Genomic DNA, 21,560 nt, shown 5'->3' on the forward strand with positions numbered 1-21,560 from the left:
GTTGATTTGAGCAGCTAAACAAGCAGGCAAGAAAGCAGCTCACCCTGAAGTTTTGAAAAGGTGAAATCTTTGTACTGTTGAAAACACTGCAATGTGGTTGTGTGCACTTTGTAAAGAGTTGGGTTTTCTTTTTATTGTGCTTGAAAATGAGATTTAAGGAGAGTCTTGTTTGTAGAAGCAGACTTGAATGAAGAATCTAAAAGGAAAGAAAACCAGCAAGCTGTTGACCAAATTGGTACCGTTAGCTGCTTGTGATGTATCCATGACAGGCTTAGGAATGTTCTAATGGTTGGCTTATTGCTATCTTAACTTCTAAATATATTTTGCAAGATTTCCTGTGTTTTTTACCCATAGGGAGGCAGTTAAGCTGTATCAGGTTGCTTCAAGCTCTGAAATACATATATATATATATTGCCAGGAAGGAATATGTGTGGGCTGTGACCAGTTCAAGCCAGTTGCTCACTTCAGAGCTCATTTACTGGGCTGGCTGCCTCAGGAAGATGATTCTCCAGTAGTTACCCATTGCCAGGATTGCCATCAGAGGGGGAATAAAAGCAAAAAGATGCCTTCCGAACAGTGTGGTTTTCTAAGAACTTCACTCTTTTCAAGCCAGCACATCAGAAGCAGGAAATAATCAGTACTTGCACTTGGCACCCCTGAAATATCTGAATTTAAAGTGTCCGTGTTAGACTTTGAGGCTAGGAAATGCTCATCTGAGAGGAATCATCCTTTTGGACTCATATCAGATGCTCTCCTGTTGCAAACTGGTGCCCTTGATGAGTATTTCTCAAAGCAAAGCAGGATTTGGGACCCAAGAGCATTAATGCTTTTGCTTGTACCAGAGCTGCTTTCAAATGGGACAGAAATCTTTGCAGTGCAAACAGAAGTTTGCTTTTGTTTTTGATTTGGATGCTAGATGCCTCTTAGATTTTCTTAGAATAATGCTTTCCCCGTTGGGACACAGCCTTGTATGTAGGAGATCTCCCAAGCCCTACTCAATAAATTGGAGACAAAGAATATGCCACAGCATTTCCATTTCAATTTTCTGACTCCTTGATTAAGAGGGAAGGGGTTTGCCTTATTCTAGCAAGTGGCCTGAAACATTACCAGACTAGCTCATCTAGTAACAGATGGCTTTAAGTGCTTTGCAGGTACACTCACGTTCCAGGTACTGTCATGCTTAAAACAAAGGAAGGCAAGTAACCTATTTTGATTTCAAGAAGCAAGTGAAGTTAAAGCACTCACATTTCAACTAAACTAGCTCCATCTTCTTTCTCAATCACTTAACCTAATTAATTTTCTTCAGTAGAAATTGTATTCTGTCAGCAGATAGGGAACAGGTTAAGAGGGAAACTCAGAACACAAACGGAAATTTTATTTTAGGAACTTCAGTTGGGTTTAGACAAAGCTAAAATGTTTCTTTTTATATTTTGATCAACAGAAGGAAAATAGACCCTTTGCTGTCATGTTAGTTGTTTAGTATGATACTAAATCCCCTCTTTTTCTTTCCATCAAGATTCCAGCTTTATCTTCTAAGTAAAACTGAACATAATATGAATGGTGCCTATCTAACAAAACAGTCTATAAAAACTACTTGCTCAACATCTTTCAAAAACTTTATACAGATCAGGCAGGTTAGCAAGCTGCAAAATGTTGCCATCTTCTGCAAAGTGTTTAGGAGGTACAAGATGAGTCCTAAAAGCTTTGTAAAGCACATGTTCCACAGTCCATTTCCATGTTGGTGAACTAGAGTCAGAATCTTCATTCTGAAAGACAGGGAAGAAAGGGCAAACAATTAGACTGAAGTTCTCTTTTACCAGAGAGCACTCCTTTAAAAACTTCATTATGTAAGACTAGAGAAATTGTAAAGTTCTGCTAGTTTTAGAGAATTTCATTCTATGCAGTCAAGTTAATTTTAAGCTCAGAGGCCAAGGTCTCTTGTAGTAGTATTAAGTACACTGCAATGCCCAAAGTTAAAAGTTTCCCTCGATACATACAATACTTCACAAAATATAGGCCACATTCTTTCAGAATCTTGCCACACCTCTGCTGGATTCACTGAAAGAGCTGGGATTAGAAGTCTATAGCTGAAAGAGTAGGAGTTTTCTATTTTGTTGTCTGTTCATAGGACTAGTTACTATTCTTGTACCTGAGAGTTTGTTGGGTTGGCTTCATCTATTATGTACTGCTTTCTGATGGAGTAGAACATGGAAAGTTCTTTACTTAGGCTTTCAAAACACTCCTTTTCTTCATCCCAGTTTACCTGTTACAAGAAAGAGGTAATTTTATAGAATCTTGATAGCACAAGATCCTTAATATGGAAAAATCATAATAATATATTGGCTGTTTTTGTGCTGGTAAGGTAAAGATATAGAATGAAAAAAGAGTAGGAATACAGGCTTTTAAATCAAAGTACAGGTGAATTCAGTTGGTAGTTACGAATACAGGGGCAAAGCATAGCTATTCAGTAACCATACCAAAAGCATCTGGAACACACAACAGTACGTTTAAGCTGCACCAGAAACTGCAAAGGCAAGGCTGGAGTTGCTTAAAGTAAAAAAAGTAATTCTGACTTAATAAAATCATTGAGAGACTGTACCTCTGTGGCCAAGCGAAGGATAAACATAGGCAGTCCTTCCAGCGGCGGAACATAGTTGTCTATCAGAAGTGGCAATCCAGTGAGATTTCCTTCCTGCAAGGCAACAGTGCTGCTTCAGTTAAAAAAAAAATACTCTTTCTTGCAGTAAATGCACCAAATGTGCAATCACATGTTGCAAGTCAGATCTTTACCAAAATCAGTGAGCCTTAAGGGTATCTGAAGCTGCAAGTTTTTAAAGCCTGATGCCAGGCAGACATTGCAGGAAGGGGGTTAGTGGCGGTGTTTAACTTCACAAGGCATGGATTTAAGCCACTCAACTTGGGAAGACCTGAATGTAGCCACCTCCTCAAGCTTTAGACACAGATCCCACTTGCCAGGAGAATATCCAAATGAAGTGCCAGGGCTTGATGAAGCTGTTCCCTTTTGTGTAAGTAAGGGATGAATTAGGCCACACAAAAAACCAAGACACATTGGGAGCCATGGTGATGCTGCAGCCCTGCCTGGCTCAAGAGCTGGTTAAGCTGCACACCTTGTTGGTTAACAGATCTGCATTCTAGTTATGGATGCAATGACTAAATTATTAGATTGCTCAGAGAGGCTGTGGAGATATTCAGGAACCATCTGGATGCAATCCTGTGCAATGTGCTCTAGGATGACCCTGCTTGAGCAGGGAGGCTGGACCAGGTGACCCACTGTGGTCCCTTCCAACCTTACCCATCTGTGACTTGGTAACGAGTAAAATATAAACCTTGTGTAGCGCCTTTCTTAAAGACAGTGTAAATCCTGAGCATTTTTAATGAAAGGGGTAAGCCACCTAAATCTTCCTGGAGCTAGTTCTTAGTGATACTAAGCCCTGCAAACAAACTACTGCAGTTATGTGTTACCAAAATGTAGAATCACGACATTATGTTGGAAAAGACCTTTAAGATTGAATCTAACTGTAAACCCAACACTGCCAAGTCCACCATTCATTTCCTGTCAGTAACAGCCACAGTCACCTCATCAATTTCAAGAGAAAAATAATCTTTCAACATCTCAATCTTCTGTTTCAAAAACTCCACAATGTACTCAGCAAGCCCTTCTTTTGGGCCATCTTCTTCTGTCCAGCCACTTTCAGGGTCTTCTAAAGCAAGCATTGAAAGCTCATATAAAGGAGCTGGCTCCTAAAAATGGAGAAGGCAAAACTATTGTTAGCAATCAGCATGGTCTACTGGAAAGCTATAGCTTCTTCCTTCATGTACTGACTAATTGCAATATGCCACTCCTAACCTGCAGAACAAACAGTTCTGTTTATCATAACCAGTCTAAAAATGTTTCCATTACTTTCTGATAGTTCTGTGCAGTCCAGAATCTCACTGAGTACTGCGATATTTAAAGGATAAACACTGGCAATCAACACTGCAGATTGTGTACTGAAATTAATTATTTGTCACAATGTAATGAGCAACAGCAAAATTTGGTGAATATCTACAACTGGCACTAACAACAAGCAGCCAAGATGACAATTCAACTGTAGCAGCTACAAAATTGCGAAGAATTTTCTACATTCCAGTTAGGTAAAACAAACACTCTTGTAGTGGACAGCAGCCAATCTGACTACGCAAACAAAACTATGCATTTGTCTGAAAGGACAAAATTATTGTAAATACATTTTTTAAAATCTTGTTATATAGGCTATAATGTAAAATTATACTTACAGACAACCTTAAGACTCCAAAGTTTGCAAAGTCATAAATAAGTATCTGGTAGAAGAGTTCTTGGCTAAATAGAAGCACAAAAATCAGTTTTATGGACAGGATCACCTATCTTCAAGTTAACATAATTAAGAAGGAAAAGTAAGAATCATCCTGGAAACATCAGATGTACATATCCAGTCATTAATAAAGATCTTGCTTTAACTAAAGAGATTAGAGATTTGCATGCATTATCTAGATATTTACAATGAAATCTTTTTCTTGGTTTCTGACATCATCAGCCACACTGGTGCAGAAATGTTACATACTCAGGCATTCAACCACTATGAGTTTATTCCCTGATATATTTCAACTTTCTTATATTTCAACTTTGCTGCACTGCAAGAAATGCACAGGAGCTGGGAAGTTGATAGACATGTCTGTCTTAAGTACATTCCCTGATTTATTACAAAATGTCCTGCAGATACTCTAAACACAACTGGATACAATGTGTTACACGACTTTTCTGTGCCTCTGCTTGCTCATCTTTATACAGTGTGCTGCAGATGATCCCCAATCAGATCATAATGATGATCACAGATCTCCCAGATGATCATGAAGCAAGAAAAGTCTTTCCCTTCCCACTGTCTGTGACCACACAATACATCAGCTGGCATTTTAATTACATGGATTCCCTGCAACTTCTCTCAAGCATGCCAGACTTGTTTCCACTGTTCTGAACTGAATGCTCAATCTTTAGCCTTGTGACTTTTTGGATCAGCAGCAAGAGCATGATGTTGTTTTTCCTGTAATTTCCTTTCTTCTTCTAATTAGCTCTGTACTTATTTCAGCTGCCAACAAGTCTAAGAGTTTCTTTACCTGAGTTTTGTTGTATTGAGAAGGTACAGTTTTGTCTGATACTGGGCCAGAGCCCACTGAGGACTGACACAGCCAACAAATGAGTGATCATGTAGCATCTCCTGAAGCTCTGAAACAAATGCAGGGATGGGGAAAAAAAAATGATATAATTTCATATTTGCAACTCTGCCTTCATTTATTTAATTGAATGGTTTGTGTCTTTTTAGCATTAGTCTCAGTTAACTATTCAGTCACTACTAAACCCCTGCTTTTAACAGGCATGTAATACCAATTACTCACATGCTTTGAAATACTAATAATATACATTCATACTCACACTATTAAAGCGTAAGTGAGAACAGTTATATAACAGTTAAAACTACAAATGCAAATTAAAAAAAATCAAATTCCTCTGTTTGAATAGCCTTCCAGTATTCATTTCTCGCCACAGGAGATTAGTGAGGAAGCACAAGACATACCTCAAAGAAAACTGCAGATTTAAACTGGCATTGCAACATAATTAGTACTGTCAGACTAAATTCTGAAAGTGTGATAGAACAGGTCCATAATTTTTTTCCTCATAATTTCTTTATTTTTCTCTCACAAAATAAGTTCTTTTAATATATACGAATGAGAAGAGTGGGAAAGGTATGAGAAGTCAGATTTCATACAAGAGTTCATTTTAGGGATTCCACAAAAAAAAATTCACTAGTTGCCATCCTTGGCAGCAGCTTCATTACTGAAGCTCAGCACTGCAGTCACAGCATGTACAAAGCACTACCCTACCCTAATTCTACTGTTACCTTTTCCAAAGAAATGTAACATTGTGAGAAGAGATTTCTTTCTTTTCAAAGGGGTGTATCTCCCTCTCTCTCTCATATTGTTTTTTACAATGGGAAGGTAAGATACAACCTCAGGCAGGTTCACAAGTTCTATCATGCATTTTGAGACATTGTCAGAGATTATATGGCTAAAGGACAACTTCTTCATTTCAGTATTTAAACAGTGACAGTCAGATACGGAATTCCCAGCTCAGAATTACCAGTCTTCTGAAAAATTTTTACTGGAGCACAACTGTAAGTACATGCTTTTTGAAGTGTAAGATTTTTAGCAATTTATGAAGAAGTTTTTATTAAAAGCTTGCTTAGCAGCACAGTGAACTGACTGGGCCTCCTTTTAAACACCTTTTGCCTCAGCAGTTCAAACAATCATATTTAGTTGGGGGAGTAATAATTATCTTGAGAAACAAGAGGAGCAAAAGGCTTGCTTACTTGCATGTCCCTGGTTACTAATTTCCTCCTGGAGAGTCAATACACTGGTCAAATTGATAATTCTTCTTCTAGGGGTGCAGGCAGCAGTCATGTCCTTTCTGGTGTCATCTTTCTCCATTTCTATGTCTGTATCTTCCCGTGGTCTCTTTCTGCAATACCAAACCAAAAGGAATTAGTTCAATTCTCCTATCACTTAGACAAAACACAGCAACAGATGGGATGCTCAATTCACACGCTGTACGTTAACACAGGAAAGGCAGAAAGTTGCCCAGAAAGACGGTCTATTTTATTTGGCTCCTGAGGCATGATCTGTTAGGAAAAGGTAGTTCAGAATTTAAAGAGAACTTATGACACACTAATACCAATCACATCAGAGAATTGTTTAAGCATCAAGCAAATTTGGCTCTAAAGGACACATCAAAAAAAGTTGGTATTTCTAATGATTTTTTTTCCATTTTTTTTCCCATGATCATTTTTCTGTAATATGGGGGAGGGGAAATCAGACTCCACCAGAAGACTTTGGCCTCTCATAACAGCTCCTGCAGGAGCTATAAAAAGTTTACAGCACTTTTATCTTTACTAGGGTAATGTCTGCAAAATTCAGTGATGGAATTTCTCATGTATTAGGATGGGGGGGCCTCCAAAGAGAGACAGACCATTATGATCTCCCTAAACTAATGTCATTATTTGTACTCCTCCTGCCTTTCACTATGAACAAAAATTCCATTTCACTTACAAAATTTATCACAACTTATGTAATTTACAGTTCACAGACTAAATTTCTCAATAAAATGTCCTGAAGAGTTATTCTAAAAAATTTTTCCCTTCTGTAAAAACAGAAGTCCAAAGAGACCACAGAAATCTACCATCTCAGGGACATGCTATGACATAAGTAGCCTTACACCACCTCAGAAAAGATGACAATTACCGAGAAGCCACTGTTTCAGGAGAGAAGTGCCCACTCTCACTCGGCCCTCCAGGCTTCACTGTTTCTTCCTGAACATCAGCCATTTCAACCAGATCACTGACTTCTTCCATTTCAGCATCCTGTGGTCTGTCTGCACCCTCTGGAGGTCCTGCAATAACCTCTGTTGTCACTTTGGGGGGGCCTGAATTTAAGGGGTTGTTTGCTGGCTGAAGAAAAGCATCCAATTTCTGCTCTCGGGAATCAGTGCGGACCATCTGATGTGCATAAACTTTATCGGTGGTTCCTTTGGTCCCCACAGAGGAGTTGGCTGCTGATTTTACAACCTCGCTGGAAGAACAGTCAGCCCCTGGGAGCAATGTCTTCATTCAGATATGAGGAAGAGGAGATTGAACAACAAGAAAAAAAGAAAACAAAACCAGAAAGATCATCCCCATTTCTCACAGTATCTTACTGCTCAGAGGCAAGTTTGAAACCTCAAAAACACAGTGTCAACTGCTTAAACAGGCTACCAGCTTTGTATCTGCTATCCAGATAGAGTGAGTATCATCATCTTGGCAGTTAAAATCATTAGTTAACATTCCTCTACCTCAAAGGAAAAATAAATTATCATAGTTGTTATGCTATGCTCTACATAAAGAGAGAGTAGAAAATCTTCCTGAATTTTTTTTGTTAGATTAAAAGTGTTGTCAAACAGAACAGTTTTCTTAGTCACAACTCCTTCATATAAACCAGGGCAGAATAAAAAACCAATTTACCACATGAAGGCCAACATACTTGTAAAATTAAGAAGACTGGTCATGTACTTGACAGAAAAGAATTTAAAATGTTTTCATACTTTTTTTCTCTCTTTTGTTGCATTGCTGATATTGGTACACTAAAGCAATTTCATCCCTGAAACACAGAGCAAAGACCTCAAGGTACCCACAGAACACTGATGATTTTCAATCCCTGCATAGATTGTACTATTGGACAAAGTAAATCTATACCTGATTGTTATACTAGTGCAGACCTGCAGTCACTTCATACGTGTTCTCACCTGAGTGAAGTACATCCTTGAGGAATTAGAGCCCAGTAACTTGCTCTCTACATGCTGTTGCACACGCTCTAGGATACTGTCTTCATGAAGAAAATGGACCTCATGTTTTGTAGGATGCACATTCACATCTACATTCTGGGGGGCTATTTCCAGACTGGAAAACATTTTAAAAGAAGTTAACTTAAAATATCCCACAGATGGCAGAGAGAGCACAAATTGCTTCAGTACAATATTTTCTCTGGCTTGGGGGCATTACTCCATGTAAAGAAGTCAAAAAGATTCTGAAACCTGCTAAAGTTACATTACAGTCAGTTTTGTTTAGTACATTAAAAAATACTATTCCAAACTCACCAAGATCAGCTTACATAGGTAAGCCTAAACCAATCTCTCCATTTTCCAACTACAAAAACCTGTTTTTAGAAATATCTTTTACTTGCAGTGTCTCATGAACTAATATGAAGGGACTTTAGCTGAAGTTACAGATGCTCACTACTTCTAAAAATAAGGTCTGTCTTCTTAAGATTTCTTTAATGTGATTTAATTACCTCAGAGCAGTACTTAACACTATTATCAGGAACAGAAGTGTCCTTCAAACCTACTCAGTCTAGCTACATCCTATAATATAGTATTAAAACGCTACTTCTTCCTATTACTTTACCTTAAGTATAGGAATGGGTGGGTACCTTTGGGCAAATAAGCAGCGTACACGGTTTCTATGGCTTTGCGCAAAGCGACTGACTCTACCAGCCGATCTGAAACACAGAACACAACGCTGTTTCCAAAGAGCCCAACTGAAACACACTGCACACTGCTCAACTGCTCCTTCAGACCAACACCTTCACATCTGGTATCTTCAAAGGGTATCTGTCATACCAGTTTCTCCCTGAGAACTATTTATTCTTCAAATAAAACCAGCAATAGACAATATTTTCTTAGTATGACTTATATTTTGAAGTATTTTTGTACACAAATAACAAAATAACCAGACTACCTTTTCATTATTTCAATACAGTCAAGGTTTTTTGCATCCCATGATAGTGTTCTTACAGAATGGAGAGATCACCCTGTTTAAGTTATAACCTTGATACTCCAAAGCTTAAGTTTCTTTAGGCCCAGTCTTAGCTGCTCTCACTATTCAGAATGCAAAGAATGATGCACATTACAAATTGGAAAACACTTTAATATCAACAATTAACTGTAATACTCATTCTTCAAAATGTTTACAAAAATGCTCATAGATTTTGTACGTCTACAGAAAGTTTTGTTCTTTTGATAATTATGTAAGCAACATATGACTGTACAAAATGCTGCCTTTTATTTTAAACTTACGGTTTATGAAGAGTAAAAATATACATTTCTTCACAGAGTAGTTTGCATTTGTGATGTAACCTTTCATTTTAAAGGCCAGATTTGCATCTTCACAGCCTACTTCTATCAGTTCCCTATTAAGTTTGACAGAAACACAAACAACAAATTAATTCTTCTGCTGATGCAAATTTCAAACAGTACTCACAAGTAGTGATATACTGATCTATATAGTCTTTATTTCACAGGTAAAGAAAACATTATTATCTGAGAGTTCAAACATTCATTGCTGTGTTACAATAATTATTTAATCCCAACTGCATCATTTCTTCTTCCTAAGTAAATGCAAACTAGTAATATTGTACGACTGGAGTCTGTAAAACTGCCCACATTATCTTTTTAATACTGTAACATATCACAGTATCCACTGACAGTGACAGACAAGGGCCCTTCAAAATTGTCAGCAGCCAGCAAAGAACACACTTTTTCTTGGACTATTCTGTCCACTTTTGTCAGTCTAATATTTCTTGGTGGGCTGTTAAGAAGTCATGAAAATGTAAAACTCGTCTCTTGATCATGCACACAGATCTTAACCTTAACTATTTTCCTAACAGTTTTAATAATTTTAATGATTAATTAGTCAAGGAAAACCCACTGTGGTAGATTGCAAGCACAGCTCTCTAGCAATGCATTATGGCAACTTCTAAATTTAACACAAAGAAGATGTAAGGGCCACTGGATTCGAATTCAACCTCAATATATATTGAGCACAGTTTTTATTTGTGTTCGTTTTTTAAGTCAAAATAACACCATCTTAAACTGGGCAAAATAAAACTTTTGTTTGAAAACAAATGACCAAAACATTTAAGTTGAAATTGACAATTTATCCTGAGCTGTACAAAGGAAAAACTGTATCAAAAGAGCACCCCTGGCAGACAAAAACAAATGTGTAACAAAGAAATACAAACAATACCACAAACCCTAACACTAAACAGCCTAATTTGCTGTGCTTCCTAAAGGTTTTTCCATGAAAAGTTATGTTCATTATATCTGAAGTGTAGCTTTGGTAACAGAATCAAAGTGGCATCCAGGTATTCAAGGGATTTATTTGATCAATGAATTCTTAGCTGAAAGTCTCACAAAGAGAAAATTTTCCCTACAGTGGCCCATATGTGTTCAAAAGATTATTGTTATATTTGTTTTTAACTTTTCTGTCTGATTTACATAGCCTTAGCTAATGTAGCTTTTGGCAAAATAAGAAACTACAAAATTTCAGAAAAACTGATGTGAGTAGCTTCCAAATTTATTAGATAGCAGACTGGCAAGAAGTGGCAAGATTTTCATGGTACAGAAGAGGCCAGGAACTTGCAGGGAACACAGGTTCAGCTTGCAGAAAGTTACAAGCAGATGGTTCCCTTTTAGTGCATTAAAGGAACAACTTTGTAACTTCCTTTCAGTACCCCCCAAAAAGCTACACATTCTTCAAGGGGGGAGCTCTCATTGCAGCACTCCTGTTCTCTGCAATCCACCCTGAAGGACACAAGAGAAGTTAGTACAACCCATGATCTTTAACAGAGAAAAGGGAGGGTGATTCACTAGAAAACTTCATGTCAAAAGGAAACTTGACATCAACATACCTGCTAACAGCATTTCCAAAGATGGACCTAATGTTGTCCACTGTTGAGGCATTGGATAAGGTTCTAACATCTGAGACAGTATCACCTTGCTTAAGAGAACAGAAACGAGAATCAAGTCACATTTTTGGCCAAAGTTTTAGAAATATTTAAACTAAACTACAGCAATTCTAAAACAAAGGCACGGAACATAACATCATAACTATGTCTTTGTATTATTATTTATGCTCAAAAAAGCAATAGATGGTAAACAGCATAGTTTTACAAGATTTGCTAGAGCATCAGACCTATTCAGGCTAGTAACTCCATCTTGGAAAATGAGGAACACACACAGTTCAGTAAAGAATTATCAAGAATGCCTCAAAATGAAGGCAATTTATCCCATCCTTTTTCATACAGTAATTTGTAATCAGACTCTTAAAAGAAGCTGAAACCACTCATAAAGCTAAACCAAGATATAACATTGACCATATAGAAAACTTTAAACTCCAGACAAACTTGTCTTCTTCACATCTAACTGATGTGCTTCCTATCCAAACTGCATCACAGTTCAGTATTTCAGTACAAGGAAAAGCTCTGTGTTCTCCTCCTGTTGCAAAAGATGCAGTGCAAATTTTCTGGCATTTTCAGATGTACACATTACATATACACAAACAATGAAGTTATAGAGACGTTATCTACACACCTTTTTGACTGAGAAGCTGATGCCAGAGTTATGGATGGCATACCTGAAAAACAGGTAAATGTAAGTCTCCAGTATGTGAAAGAAAAAGACTATTTGCCCTGATTGCTAAAAAGCAGATATTAATGGGTGCAAGCAATTTCACTTCCTGTTAGACAGTAATGTGATTTGAGCCAAACTGAGCTTTTGTAGACTGACCTGCTATAAAAATTGTCTTCTATTTATAACTCACCTGTAACCACATGAAATTCAAGGATCAGCTTAGCTTATTTCTCAAAATAAAGGATCAACTTCTGTATACCTGGTTAGTTCAGTTTCACTGCATAGGTTTAACAAATAAAACCCAGCAAAATATCCTCAGTGTATCAGAATCAACTCTCAACTACTATGGAGAAGGATCTGGATAATGGCCAGCTCACCCTTCTAACTTCCCCTACTCGGAGAGCTCAGCTGTCTGTGATCCCAGGGCTGAGCTTTGATACACTACAGTTGTGTGTTGGGATAAATGCATTTTCAGGCTAGTGAACCAACAACAAGTTTGCAGGTTCCAGTTTCTAAGATAAGAATGGAATTTGTCTTAGAGACCTTGAGCTGGTGCAGAAGTGAGAGATGAAGCATGCACAAGCCCCATACAAGAACACATCTTAAGAACTCTTTTTAAAAAGGTAAAATAAGTTGCATAAGGACTGTTTAGATTTAGCAATTTTGTGAAATATATATTACTTAATAATTGGCTATAGCTGTTGATGTTACATCGTTTGCATGGTGTGTGTAGCTTTTAGAATTGTGTGTAACTGTGTGGAAATATAGTCCTGTGTAAAGCTTTTCTTGTAGTTAGTATATCCCTGTGCAGAAGTGAATAAAAAGCCTTAATGTAAACATAGTTAAGCTCTTCTGCCCTTGTTTCACCATTTCTCTAGTAACTGTAACCTAGGATGAAGAGGACCATGAAATATATTACCAGAAAACCCATAAAACCAGATGCAGTCAAGTGATTTATTTAATGATAGAGGTAGAAGAAGAAGGCCTTTAATAAGGCCCTTTAAAGCCTTATTAAAGGGACGCTGTAACTGTGTCTGTGGAGTTCAGGTATCACGATAGTTGTGTAACCTTGGCTCAAACTTTTAGGGAAGTTACTGCATTGTGAAAAAAACCCATCCCATAGAACCTTGCAAGATGAGAAATGTAAAAATGCACACAGAGGACAGACTGCTGTGACTGGAAACTCAAAAACTCAAGAGGAAAAAAACCCTCAAAATTAAATAATAGAAAAATCCCAATGAAAATAAAACAACCAATGAGCTGGAAGTCTGTAACTCAGCAAGAGTTCAGATCATGCTGTTTCACAGAGCAGCAGGACCTGACCCTCCACCTCCTGGTTGAAATCTGCCTGACCAGTAGAGACTCTTCAATAGCTCACTGGCAGAACAAGCAAACCCTTGGTACAGAGTCCTGCTACTCTTTGCTGCCTTTTGCATTTTCTGAAAGTGTAAAGCAGTTCTTTTGTTTAGATAGTGTAGATCCTGCTTGCAAAGCCTCTGTACATGGCAAAAGGTGTAACTAAGGGGCCCAGGAAGGGAAAATCCAGTAGCTAAAGTGGTATTACTCTTTTTTGGAGATGTGAAATTGCCACTCAGCTTTTCTGAATTCAGCCAAGTCTCAATGCTCCTGCGCAGTTTTTACATGGATTCTGTTCAGCCCAAGTGCATTTGAAATTCAGGTCTGTCACCGCTTCTTTGCTGGAATTCTTACAAATAATTAATAGTCACAAATAGAATACTCTGTTTCTCCTCTGAATTTTTCATACAAAATCATATGAACTGTTATCTGACACAGCACACTAACAAACAGTTAAAAAAAGCTTAACAAACAAAACCAGCAACAAAAAAATTACACCAAACACATACATGCAAGTCCCTCTGAAACACCCCAGTACTCCCCACAGCAGCTTACAAAATTGGAGCTTCCCATTTTAGTTTACCTGCTAACAACTTCTAGTATTTTTGCATATTCTTCATTTGGATTTTTTAAAGCTTTCCTCCTTGTGTTTACATTGTAAAAGAGATCTTCAACCTACAGAGGAAAAGATCACAATTACAAATAACTTTAAAAATCCTCTCTTACTATATAATTAATCTAAATCAATCCTATTAATTTTAATTTTATATATAAATTTTCTGAGAATACTTAAGTTTATGAAGGATCAACATTCAAATTATTCCTCACCTCCCTAGACTCACCTAAAAAAATGCAAATTAAGAGAAAGGCTTTCAAGTATTTTGGTATATAAGTATTTTTACCAATAACAGCTCTACAGCTCCCTCTTCAGTGAAAGTTATATACCTTCTACTGACAATGACAATAGAGTCCCTGATTATACTGTGTTTTAATGAAATGCAAACAACTGTTGTAACAGTTGCTGCACTCAAGGCTGTTAATGTAATTACAACAGCAGCTTAAACTGTACATGGTCACTATTTATTTAAACAAGATGCAAATTTTTTTCTGCTCTACTGAGAAAGGCAGAAATTTAAAGCCCAGCTTCTTTTTTCAAGTGACATTATCCTAAACTTTGACATGTGAAGTCTGCTGGGCATGTGCTCCCACTGCAAGAGACACATCTGCAGACTCCTAGGCCAGGCTTCCCCTTCCCACTCTATAATGTACAGCATGCACACTCCTTCCCATTCCAAGCTCCTTAGTCTTCATAATCCTAATGCCAATCATAATCCCAACAACTCACATTCAAGTCTTGCTATGATATATGCAAGATTTGACTGAAAAACAAAGCTATGACTGGAAAACCAGCATTGATGTTGCAGTTTTCTGCACCAGCCCTCATTTTCCCCCTCTGGCTCATACAGTTCAGACCACCCTTCCATATTCCAAGGTTTGTGTAAACCCCAACTGTCCACTGAGGTTTTCAGCAATCGAGAAGGACTATGAAACATTTTTGATAGTAAATGACTATGCCATCCCCATGAAGAAAAAAAGAGAAAAAAAAAAGAGGATCTTCTGAAATTTACATTGTTGTCTTTGGTGAAGAAAACAAGAGCAAAAACCCAACAAAACCAAACAACAACATAATTTAAAAAATACTCTACAAGGTGATACTGTCACATACCATACAATAAAATTGGTGCGAGCCAAACAACCAGGGAACAGAAAAAGAGTCAAAAGAAAACAGGCACAAAAACCTACCGTGATCTGAGTTCCTTGGTTTCCAGCACAGGGTTTGGGAGGGGCTTTAATTTTTCCATCACTGTAAGAAGCTCTAGGCAGAAAATAAAAAGTTGTCAAACATCTAGATTTAGTGGAGGGCAGACTTGGATAGATGACAACAATGGAAGAAGACAAAAGAAATCCCATCATCATCACACTCCTTCCAGCAAAGAATCTGGGCCACTGAGAATCAGCTACAATCCCTCCACCCACCTTTCTGCTAGAGGAGAACTGTCTTCATTGATTTTAGGGCACAGAGGGGCAGAAGGGGAGTGGGAATAAGGGAAAAGAGGTAGATAATGGCATATGTGTTTTGAAATGGTATTACTGAGGCTTTTCCTGTAAAGGCAGGATTATTGCATTTTATCTTTCTTTAGAAATCTATACATGGCCTAAAAACAATTCTTCCACTAGACTTTACACTTCAGTTATACTAAGAAGAAATCCTTCACTTTACTATAATATTTGTTTAATTTCTGATTGTAACAGGATTTTGAGCATAAGAGACTTCTCAGCCATGTAGGTCTTTCAGCAAGTTATACAGATGTGTGATTTCATACAAATTGTGAAATTTGCACAACATGCTGCCCATGTATATATACAGCCTTTCACCCTGAAACAAGAGAAAAAGACAAGTGTTTACCCTACATTAGCTGCTGAAATAGAATCCCCTGTAAGATTCTCTGTCCATTTCACCCCCAACTTTTAAAATATATTGATTAGCTAAAGCTTACCTTTACAATTTGAAATAAAAATCACTCAAACTATGTTTTCTCACATTCCAGGTCTTTCTTGTAACTACCCTTACCCTAGCCTTAGTAAGAGCACTGAAAAGAGATACATCTGTTCTTTATTCCATGCAGCAGAAGTCACCTGGATAATAGGAAGCCTACCTGAATGCACACTTTGCATCAGCTGTTTTAGTTGTCACTGTAACATGGGCAACATGACTGATGCTGGCCAGGGCCTAGGGAAAGAGAAAGGATCTCTGTAAACCTTGCTCTGGAGTACACTGAGGTGTGTCCACCCTTTAAACAGCATCATAGAATCATAGAATTGATTGGGTTGGAAAAGACCTCCGAGATCATCAAGTCTAACCCTTGGTCCAACTCCAGTCCCTTTACCAGATCATGGCACTCAGTGCCACGGCCAATCTCAGTTGAAAAACCTCCAGGGATGGTGAATCCACCCCCTCTCTGGGCAGCCCATTCCAATGCCTCATTACTCTCTCTGGAAAGCATTTTTTTCTGATATCCAACTTAAATTTCCCCTGGCAGAGCTTGAGCTGCTAAATTCTCATGTACCACTTGCAAGTAAGTAATAAAAACCCTTAAAAGAAAATTGCAGGTCATTAAAGCTTTAACAAATTTAAGTATCTGCAACGCTGACTTTTATCTGGGACCTTCTTCTGGCTTTTCTAACATTTCATGACCTCTGAAAATGCAAGTGTTTAACCATGTAACATAACCAAAAGAAGTTTGAAAATTTATTACAGTTGGGCTCTTTCTTTTCATGTTAACAAAAAACATGGAAGGCTTTACCTTTTACTTCTTCATCCTTGCCAAGTTTTTATCCTGACTGTAGGTAATACTACACAGCTAAGTAACAATGGTTTTCCTGGAAAATTCAATGTACAAGTCTGCACAGATGAAACCAGTCTCAGGACCAGATACCACTGGCTGTGGACATGATTATGTTGTAAGTGTGTGAGGAGAGGACTCAGTCTACTCCCTGGACCCTGCAAGGACCTGCATGTCTGAGCAAAGGCAACAGACTTAGACATCTTGTTGTTCAACTGGCATGGAAAGCTAAATTCATCCTTGACTGTTCTTCCAGAGAAGTTTACATACAGCCTATGAGAACATGAAGAACTGGTATATCTGAGGGGTCAGAGATAATAACTTCATCTAGTAACAAAAGCAAAGGAGACAAATGTACATTTCAAACACTTAGTTTTAAGTGTGGTATTTAGACAAATGTCTGACATCAAAGATCCACTCAAATCTTTCACTGTCTTTTACTTGTAGTTTCCTGAAGCAACATTTGAGAAGACAGGCTTTGTTTTACTTAAAAATCCAAAAATTTTATTCCAGAAAGCAAAAAAATATATACCTCTCCCTAAGCATCCATCTAATCTTGAAAAACACAGAAATGTATTTTGCCTATATTCACATGGCAGACTCTCTGAAAACAGGAGCTTTTGTAAGCAGCACTGGGAATGAAATAATATATACAACCCACTACAGCAAGATAACAACAATGAACAGCTTTCAAACCTTGATGAAGAACTCACCTCTCCTCTAAAACCATATGTGGAAATACTAGCCAAATCTTCAAATTTCTGCAGTTTACTCGTAGTAAATCTCTCACATACAATGTCCAGATCTTCCTTCTACATGAAAAGGGCAAGCAATAGTCACTTTGCAAGTTTTTTCTGGACCAGAAACATTTATAAATTGAGATTTTTAAAGGATAGCATTAAACACCAACATACAGCTGCCAGCTTTGTTTACTTACTCTGATACCACAGCCATTATCTTGGACCTGGATGAACTTCAGACCACCTTCTTTAACTACCACCTGGATACTTGTAGATTTAGCATCCAAACTGCAGAAACCAAGAAAACATTTTAAAGAACAGCAGTTCCGGAGAATAAAAAACTATGTGACGCTGATTTAAATTTACGTTTTCTCATACGAGAACTTGTTTCTACCCATCACTCACACTGGAAGGGGGTGGAGTCCCCTGGAGGTACCCAGAAGACAGGGGTGGTCCCGTGTTGTAAAGGAGAGCACTCTGGACTCTGAATCCCAAGATCCTGAGTTCGAGTATCCGTGGGGACCGTCCCCTGGCAGTTCAAAGCCTCTCTGCCATCCCATCCCGTCACATCTCGGATGCTCAGCAGGGTCAGTCCCGGTTAGTACCGGGAGCTGTGACAGTCCGGAGGACTTCACTGTCCAAGCTCGCTCGGCCGTGGCAAATGGACCTCAGGACTTAGACGGTGGGGCCAGTTCTGCGCACGCTGAGCCTCACCTAAAAAATCCACTGCACAGGCTGGAAGAGCACGTGGGGAGAGCCCTTCCCAAATCTTCATTCGCCATACATATATACCCAGAAGATGCGCAGCGCGGGGCCCTGGCTCAGCCTGCTGCGCTCGGGGGTCTCAGAGCCCGAACTCGTCCCCGCGCCGCGCCAGGGGCACACCCCGCCCTTACCAGTTCTCGATCATTTCCTTGATGGCGTTGGCCGGGCGCTGGATGACCTCCCCGGCCGCGATGCGATTCACCACGGCCTCGTCCAGCCGCCGGATCGCCCCGGCCATGGCGGCCCCGGCCCGCGGAGGGAGCGCCCCCTGGCGGCGGGAGGACCCGCAGCGGCTCCATGAGCCACCAAGGCGCTCGTGGCCGGGAAGGTACCGCTATCCCGGGACGCGGCGTCGGGAAGAGCATTGCCGGCTGCTAAACGGAGGTGATCTACACCTCTGCTCAGCCCCGGTGAGGCACATCTGGAGTGTTGTGTCCGGTTCTGGGATCCCCAGTACAACAGAGACGTGGAGCTCCTGGAGCGGGGGCAGTGGAGGGGAAGAAGGACGATTCCGGGACTGAAGCATCTCTTACAAAGGCAGGCTGAGGGAGCTGATCCTGTTCAGCCTTGAGAACTGAGACAGGACCTCATTAAAACGTGCAAATTTCTCCAGGGTGGGTGCCAAGGGGATGGAGCCAGGCTCTTCTCAGTGGTACCAAGCAACAGGACAAACTCCTTGTCTGTGCTGTTGCTGACAGCTATTTGTGCTGTCAGTACCTGCCCTAGACCAGTCAGTAGGAAAATCACCTTTATTCCTTACACTTGTCTTACAGTTTGTATCATACAAATCCGGTTTATTTACTGCATATATCTTGCATGAAGCTTTAGAGTTTTGTGTGGTCTGTGCCAAACTCCTGATTTCCATGTGGAAGCTGGTGTGAAAAAGTGTATTTCTCTGGCTGCACAAAGCCAGCTAAAGAACTTTTTCCTATTTGCATCATGACTGCTCCAACTGGAGGTCAGCCCTCCTGGCCATACCCTGCAAGCTTTGCTCCCACACATTCCAGTTTAAACTGTTTTGTGTGACAATCTGTTGAAAAAGGGAAAAATCAGTAACAACTTAATCACTAAAAAGACTTCACCAGAGAAGGCTGGGAGCGATGAATGTGAAATACTTCTTTGAATTTTAGATTTCAGATTTTCTTTTTACTAATAAGGTAAAGAATGTATGAAATTGTTTTTAAACAAAAACCAAATTATCCAGATTTCATTTTAAATAATTCAGGGAGAAATAACCAGTGTATTTTGATGCCAGGGTTTGGAAGTGGTGTCAGCGCAAAAGACATGGTGAAGAATGAATGAAAAGAGCCTGTTGGAATCTTAATGCTTTCTAAGATCCCAAAGAGGAAAGCTGATATATTTAGCAATCTATGCTAAAAGATTTCTAAAGGCTAGAATTAGTTTCTTAGAAACACATGAAACAGAAGCAGCCACACAGTCATTAGAGAAATGTAGAGAATTTTTCCCTTAAGACATAGAAGATCATTTAATTGGAAAACCCCCAAACTTAAATAATACACTGGAAGAGCTGCAATCTTACCAAAACCTTTAACATTCTGGGAAGTGGTGGCCTAAGCATCACTAAACGATACAGATTTTGAATGCTTTGATTTTTATTGTAAGTTCTATTTTCTTCAGTGTAAAGGTCTGTCTAGTTTTGGGTCTGATAACTTAATCTAATATATTCCTTGGATATGAGAAAGAAATTTTTTATAACAAGAGTGATAAAACACTGGAACAGGTTGCTCAGGGAGGTGGTGGATGCTCCATCCCCAGTAACATTGAAGATCAAGTTGGATTGGGCTCTGAGCAACCTGGTTTAGATTGAAGATGCCCCTAGTCATTGCAAGGGGTTTGGACTAGATGATCTTTAAAGGTCCCTTCCAACCCAAGCTATTCTAATTCTATGAGATTGTATACAATTTTGTAGACCTATCCGCTCATTATCTGCAGTACGTACTTGCTATTCCAACTCAAATATATTAGGGAGTCCAGAAAATGGATTTTAGGCTTATTTTTAAGTTGTCATTGACCCACTCAAAGTCAACATTGCTTTATTTAACTTGAGCAATTAAAAGACAGTATTAAGAAACAGTAAATAAGGTCTAAGAAAGAATTGACACATGTGATTATAGCACAGGAGAAGCAAATAAATCCTGGTTGGTACAACACAGTCTTCTTTACAAAACTAGAACCCAAGACTACATCCTGTAACATGAGACAAGGCTGAAAAAAGGCAGTGATCTGCTACACTGAAGAAAGGACTGAAGAGTGATTAAATCAATTTGAAAAGTTAAAATTATTAAGATTTTAGACTGCAGCTCAAGCAGAATAGGAGGTTGAAAGATGAGGATTGCTTGAACAAAAAAGCCCGATTTTTTTTTTAAAGAGAAGCAAGCTGAGCAGCATTCCAGTATGCAACTACTTTTCTAGAATGCCTTGTCAAAACAGCTTTTTTTTTTTCATAGGTGACATTCCACTATCTGGAAATGTCTTCTCATTTGCCCTTAAATAATTTCTCTTGATGTGCATGTCAGTGAAAAGTGGTGTCTTTCACTCTTATTATTTTTCATGCCAAACAGCAGCAAAGTTTATGACAGTTTCTCCAAAATATTTCCAGTTGTCTAGGAAGAGATAACTGAAAGAATGCAAACAAATAACCTTGATTCACAGACCTCTGCATCTTTTCAGCTTGTCTTGACAAGCACACAGAGTGTCCAGGCAGTTCTTTTAACCCTTAGCATGGCATAACACACAGCCAGTCTTCTTGCAGTGAATTTCATGCATCTTTAGGATGCAAAATAAAATATTGACACAAAGTTTTTGTGACAAATGTTGGCTGTATATCAATAGCAGATCCAACAGCACTGGCAGCATTGATGTATTACTGAACGTATTTACAGAGAAGAAGCTGCTCTGAGTTAATATAGGGCCTACCTAAAAAACAACCCCCCACACAAAAACCGCCATCCCAAGAGAGAAGAAAGCATCAGACTTGCTTTCCACAGGAATCTAATTATCCCATATATAATTCAAGACAGCAACTCATGCAAGATCACTTGTTTAGCTACAGTAATTTTATTCTAATTTGGTCACTTGTGGCCCAGGGCTTTGTGAAGATGTGTTTCTGTGAGCAGAAGACTTGCTCAAGACTACGTGGCACATACCTTTATGCACAGCCTCAGGCATCTACATAAGGCAAGAGGAGTTCTTGCTAGACCATATTGCCCCAGTTAAGATTTTTTCACCCTAGTTTATAGTGCATTT

At 38.8% G+C, this 21,560-nt stretch overlaps 1 protein-coding gene across 3 annotated transcripts; it reads right to left on the reverse strand.

Annotated features, from left to right (window-relative positions):
* Positions 1-1,354: 1,354 nt before the first annotated feature.
* On the reverse strand, positions 1,355-18,537 carry MLH1 (mutL homolog 1). 3 transcript variants are annotated; one of them, XM_071561441.1, is made up of 20 exons: positions 18,425-18,513; positions 17,934-18,242; positions 17,726-17,816; positions 17,502-17,600; positions 16,102-16,175; positions 15,188-15,260; positions 13,968-14,059; positions 11,990-12,032; positions 11,308-11,396; positions 9,695-9,807; positions 9,024-9,117; positions 8,366-8,519; positions 7,330-7,688; positions 6,402-6,550; positions 5,152-5,260; positions 4,297-4,360; positions 3,598-3,762; positions 2,600-2,692; positions 2,150-2,263; positions 1,355-1,766 (listed from the first exon to the last, which is right to left on the reverse strand). In XM_071561441.1, exons 2-20 carry the CDS (start codon positions 18,086-18,088, stop codon positions 1,599-1,601), a joined length of 2,298 nt encoding a protein of 765 aa, XP_071417542.1. In that variant the 5' UTR covers positions 18,089-18,242; positions 18,425-18,513; the 3' UTR covers positions 1,355-1,598. The 3 variants fall into 3 exon arrangements, with proteins under 3 accessions (XP_071417542.1, XP_071417543.1, XP_071417544.1); XM_071561442.1 differs by lacking the exon at positions 17,934-18,242 and having other exon boundaries at positions 18,425-18,537; XM_071561443.1 differs by lacking the exons at positions 11,308-11,396; positions 11,990-12,032; positions 13,968-14,059; ... (4 more) ...; positions 17,934-18,242; positions 18,425-18,513 and having other exon boundaries at positions 9,049-9,117; positions 9,695-9,803.
* Between the last annotated feature and the right edge of the window lie 3,023 nt (positions 18,538-21,560).

Source organism: Pithys albifrons, chromosome 7 (genome assembly GCF_047495875.1).
Source record: "Pithys albifrons albifrons isolate INPA30051 chromosome 7, PitAlb_v1, whole genome shotgun sequence".
In the NCBI taxonomy this organism is placed as follows: domain Eukaryota; kingdom Metazoa; phylum Chordata; class Aves; order Passeriformes; family Thamnophilidae; genus Pithys; species Pithys albifrons.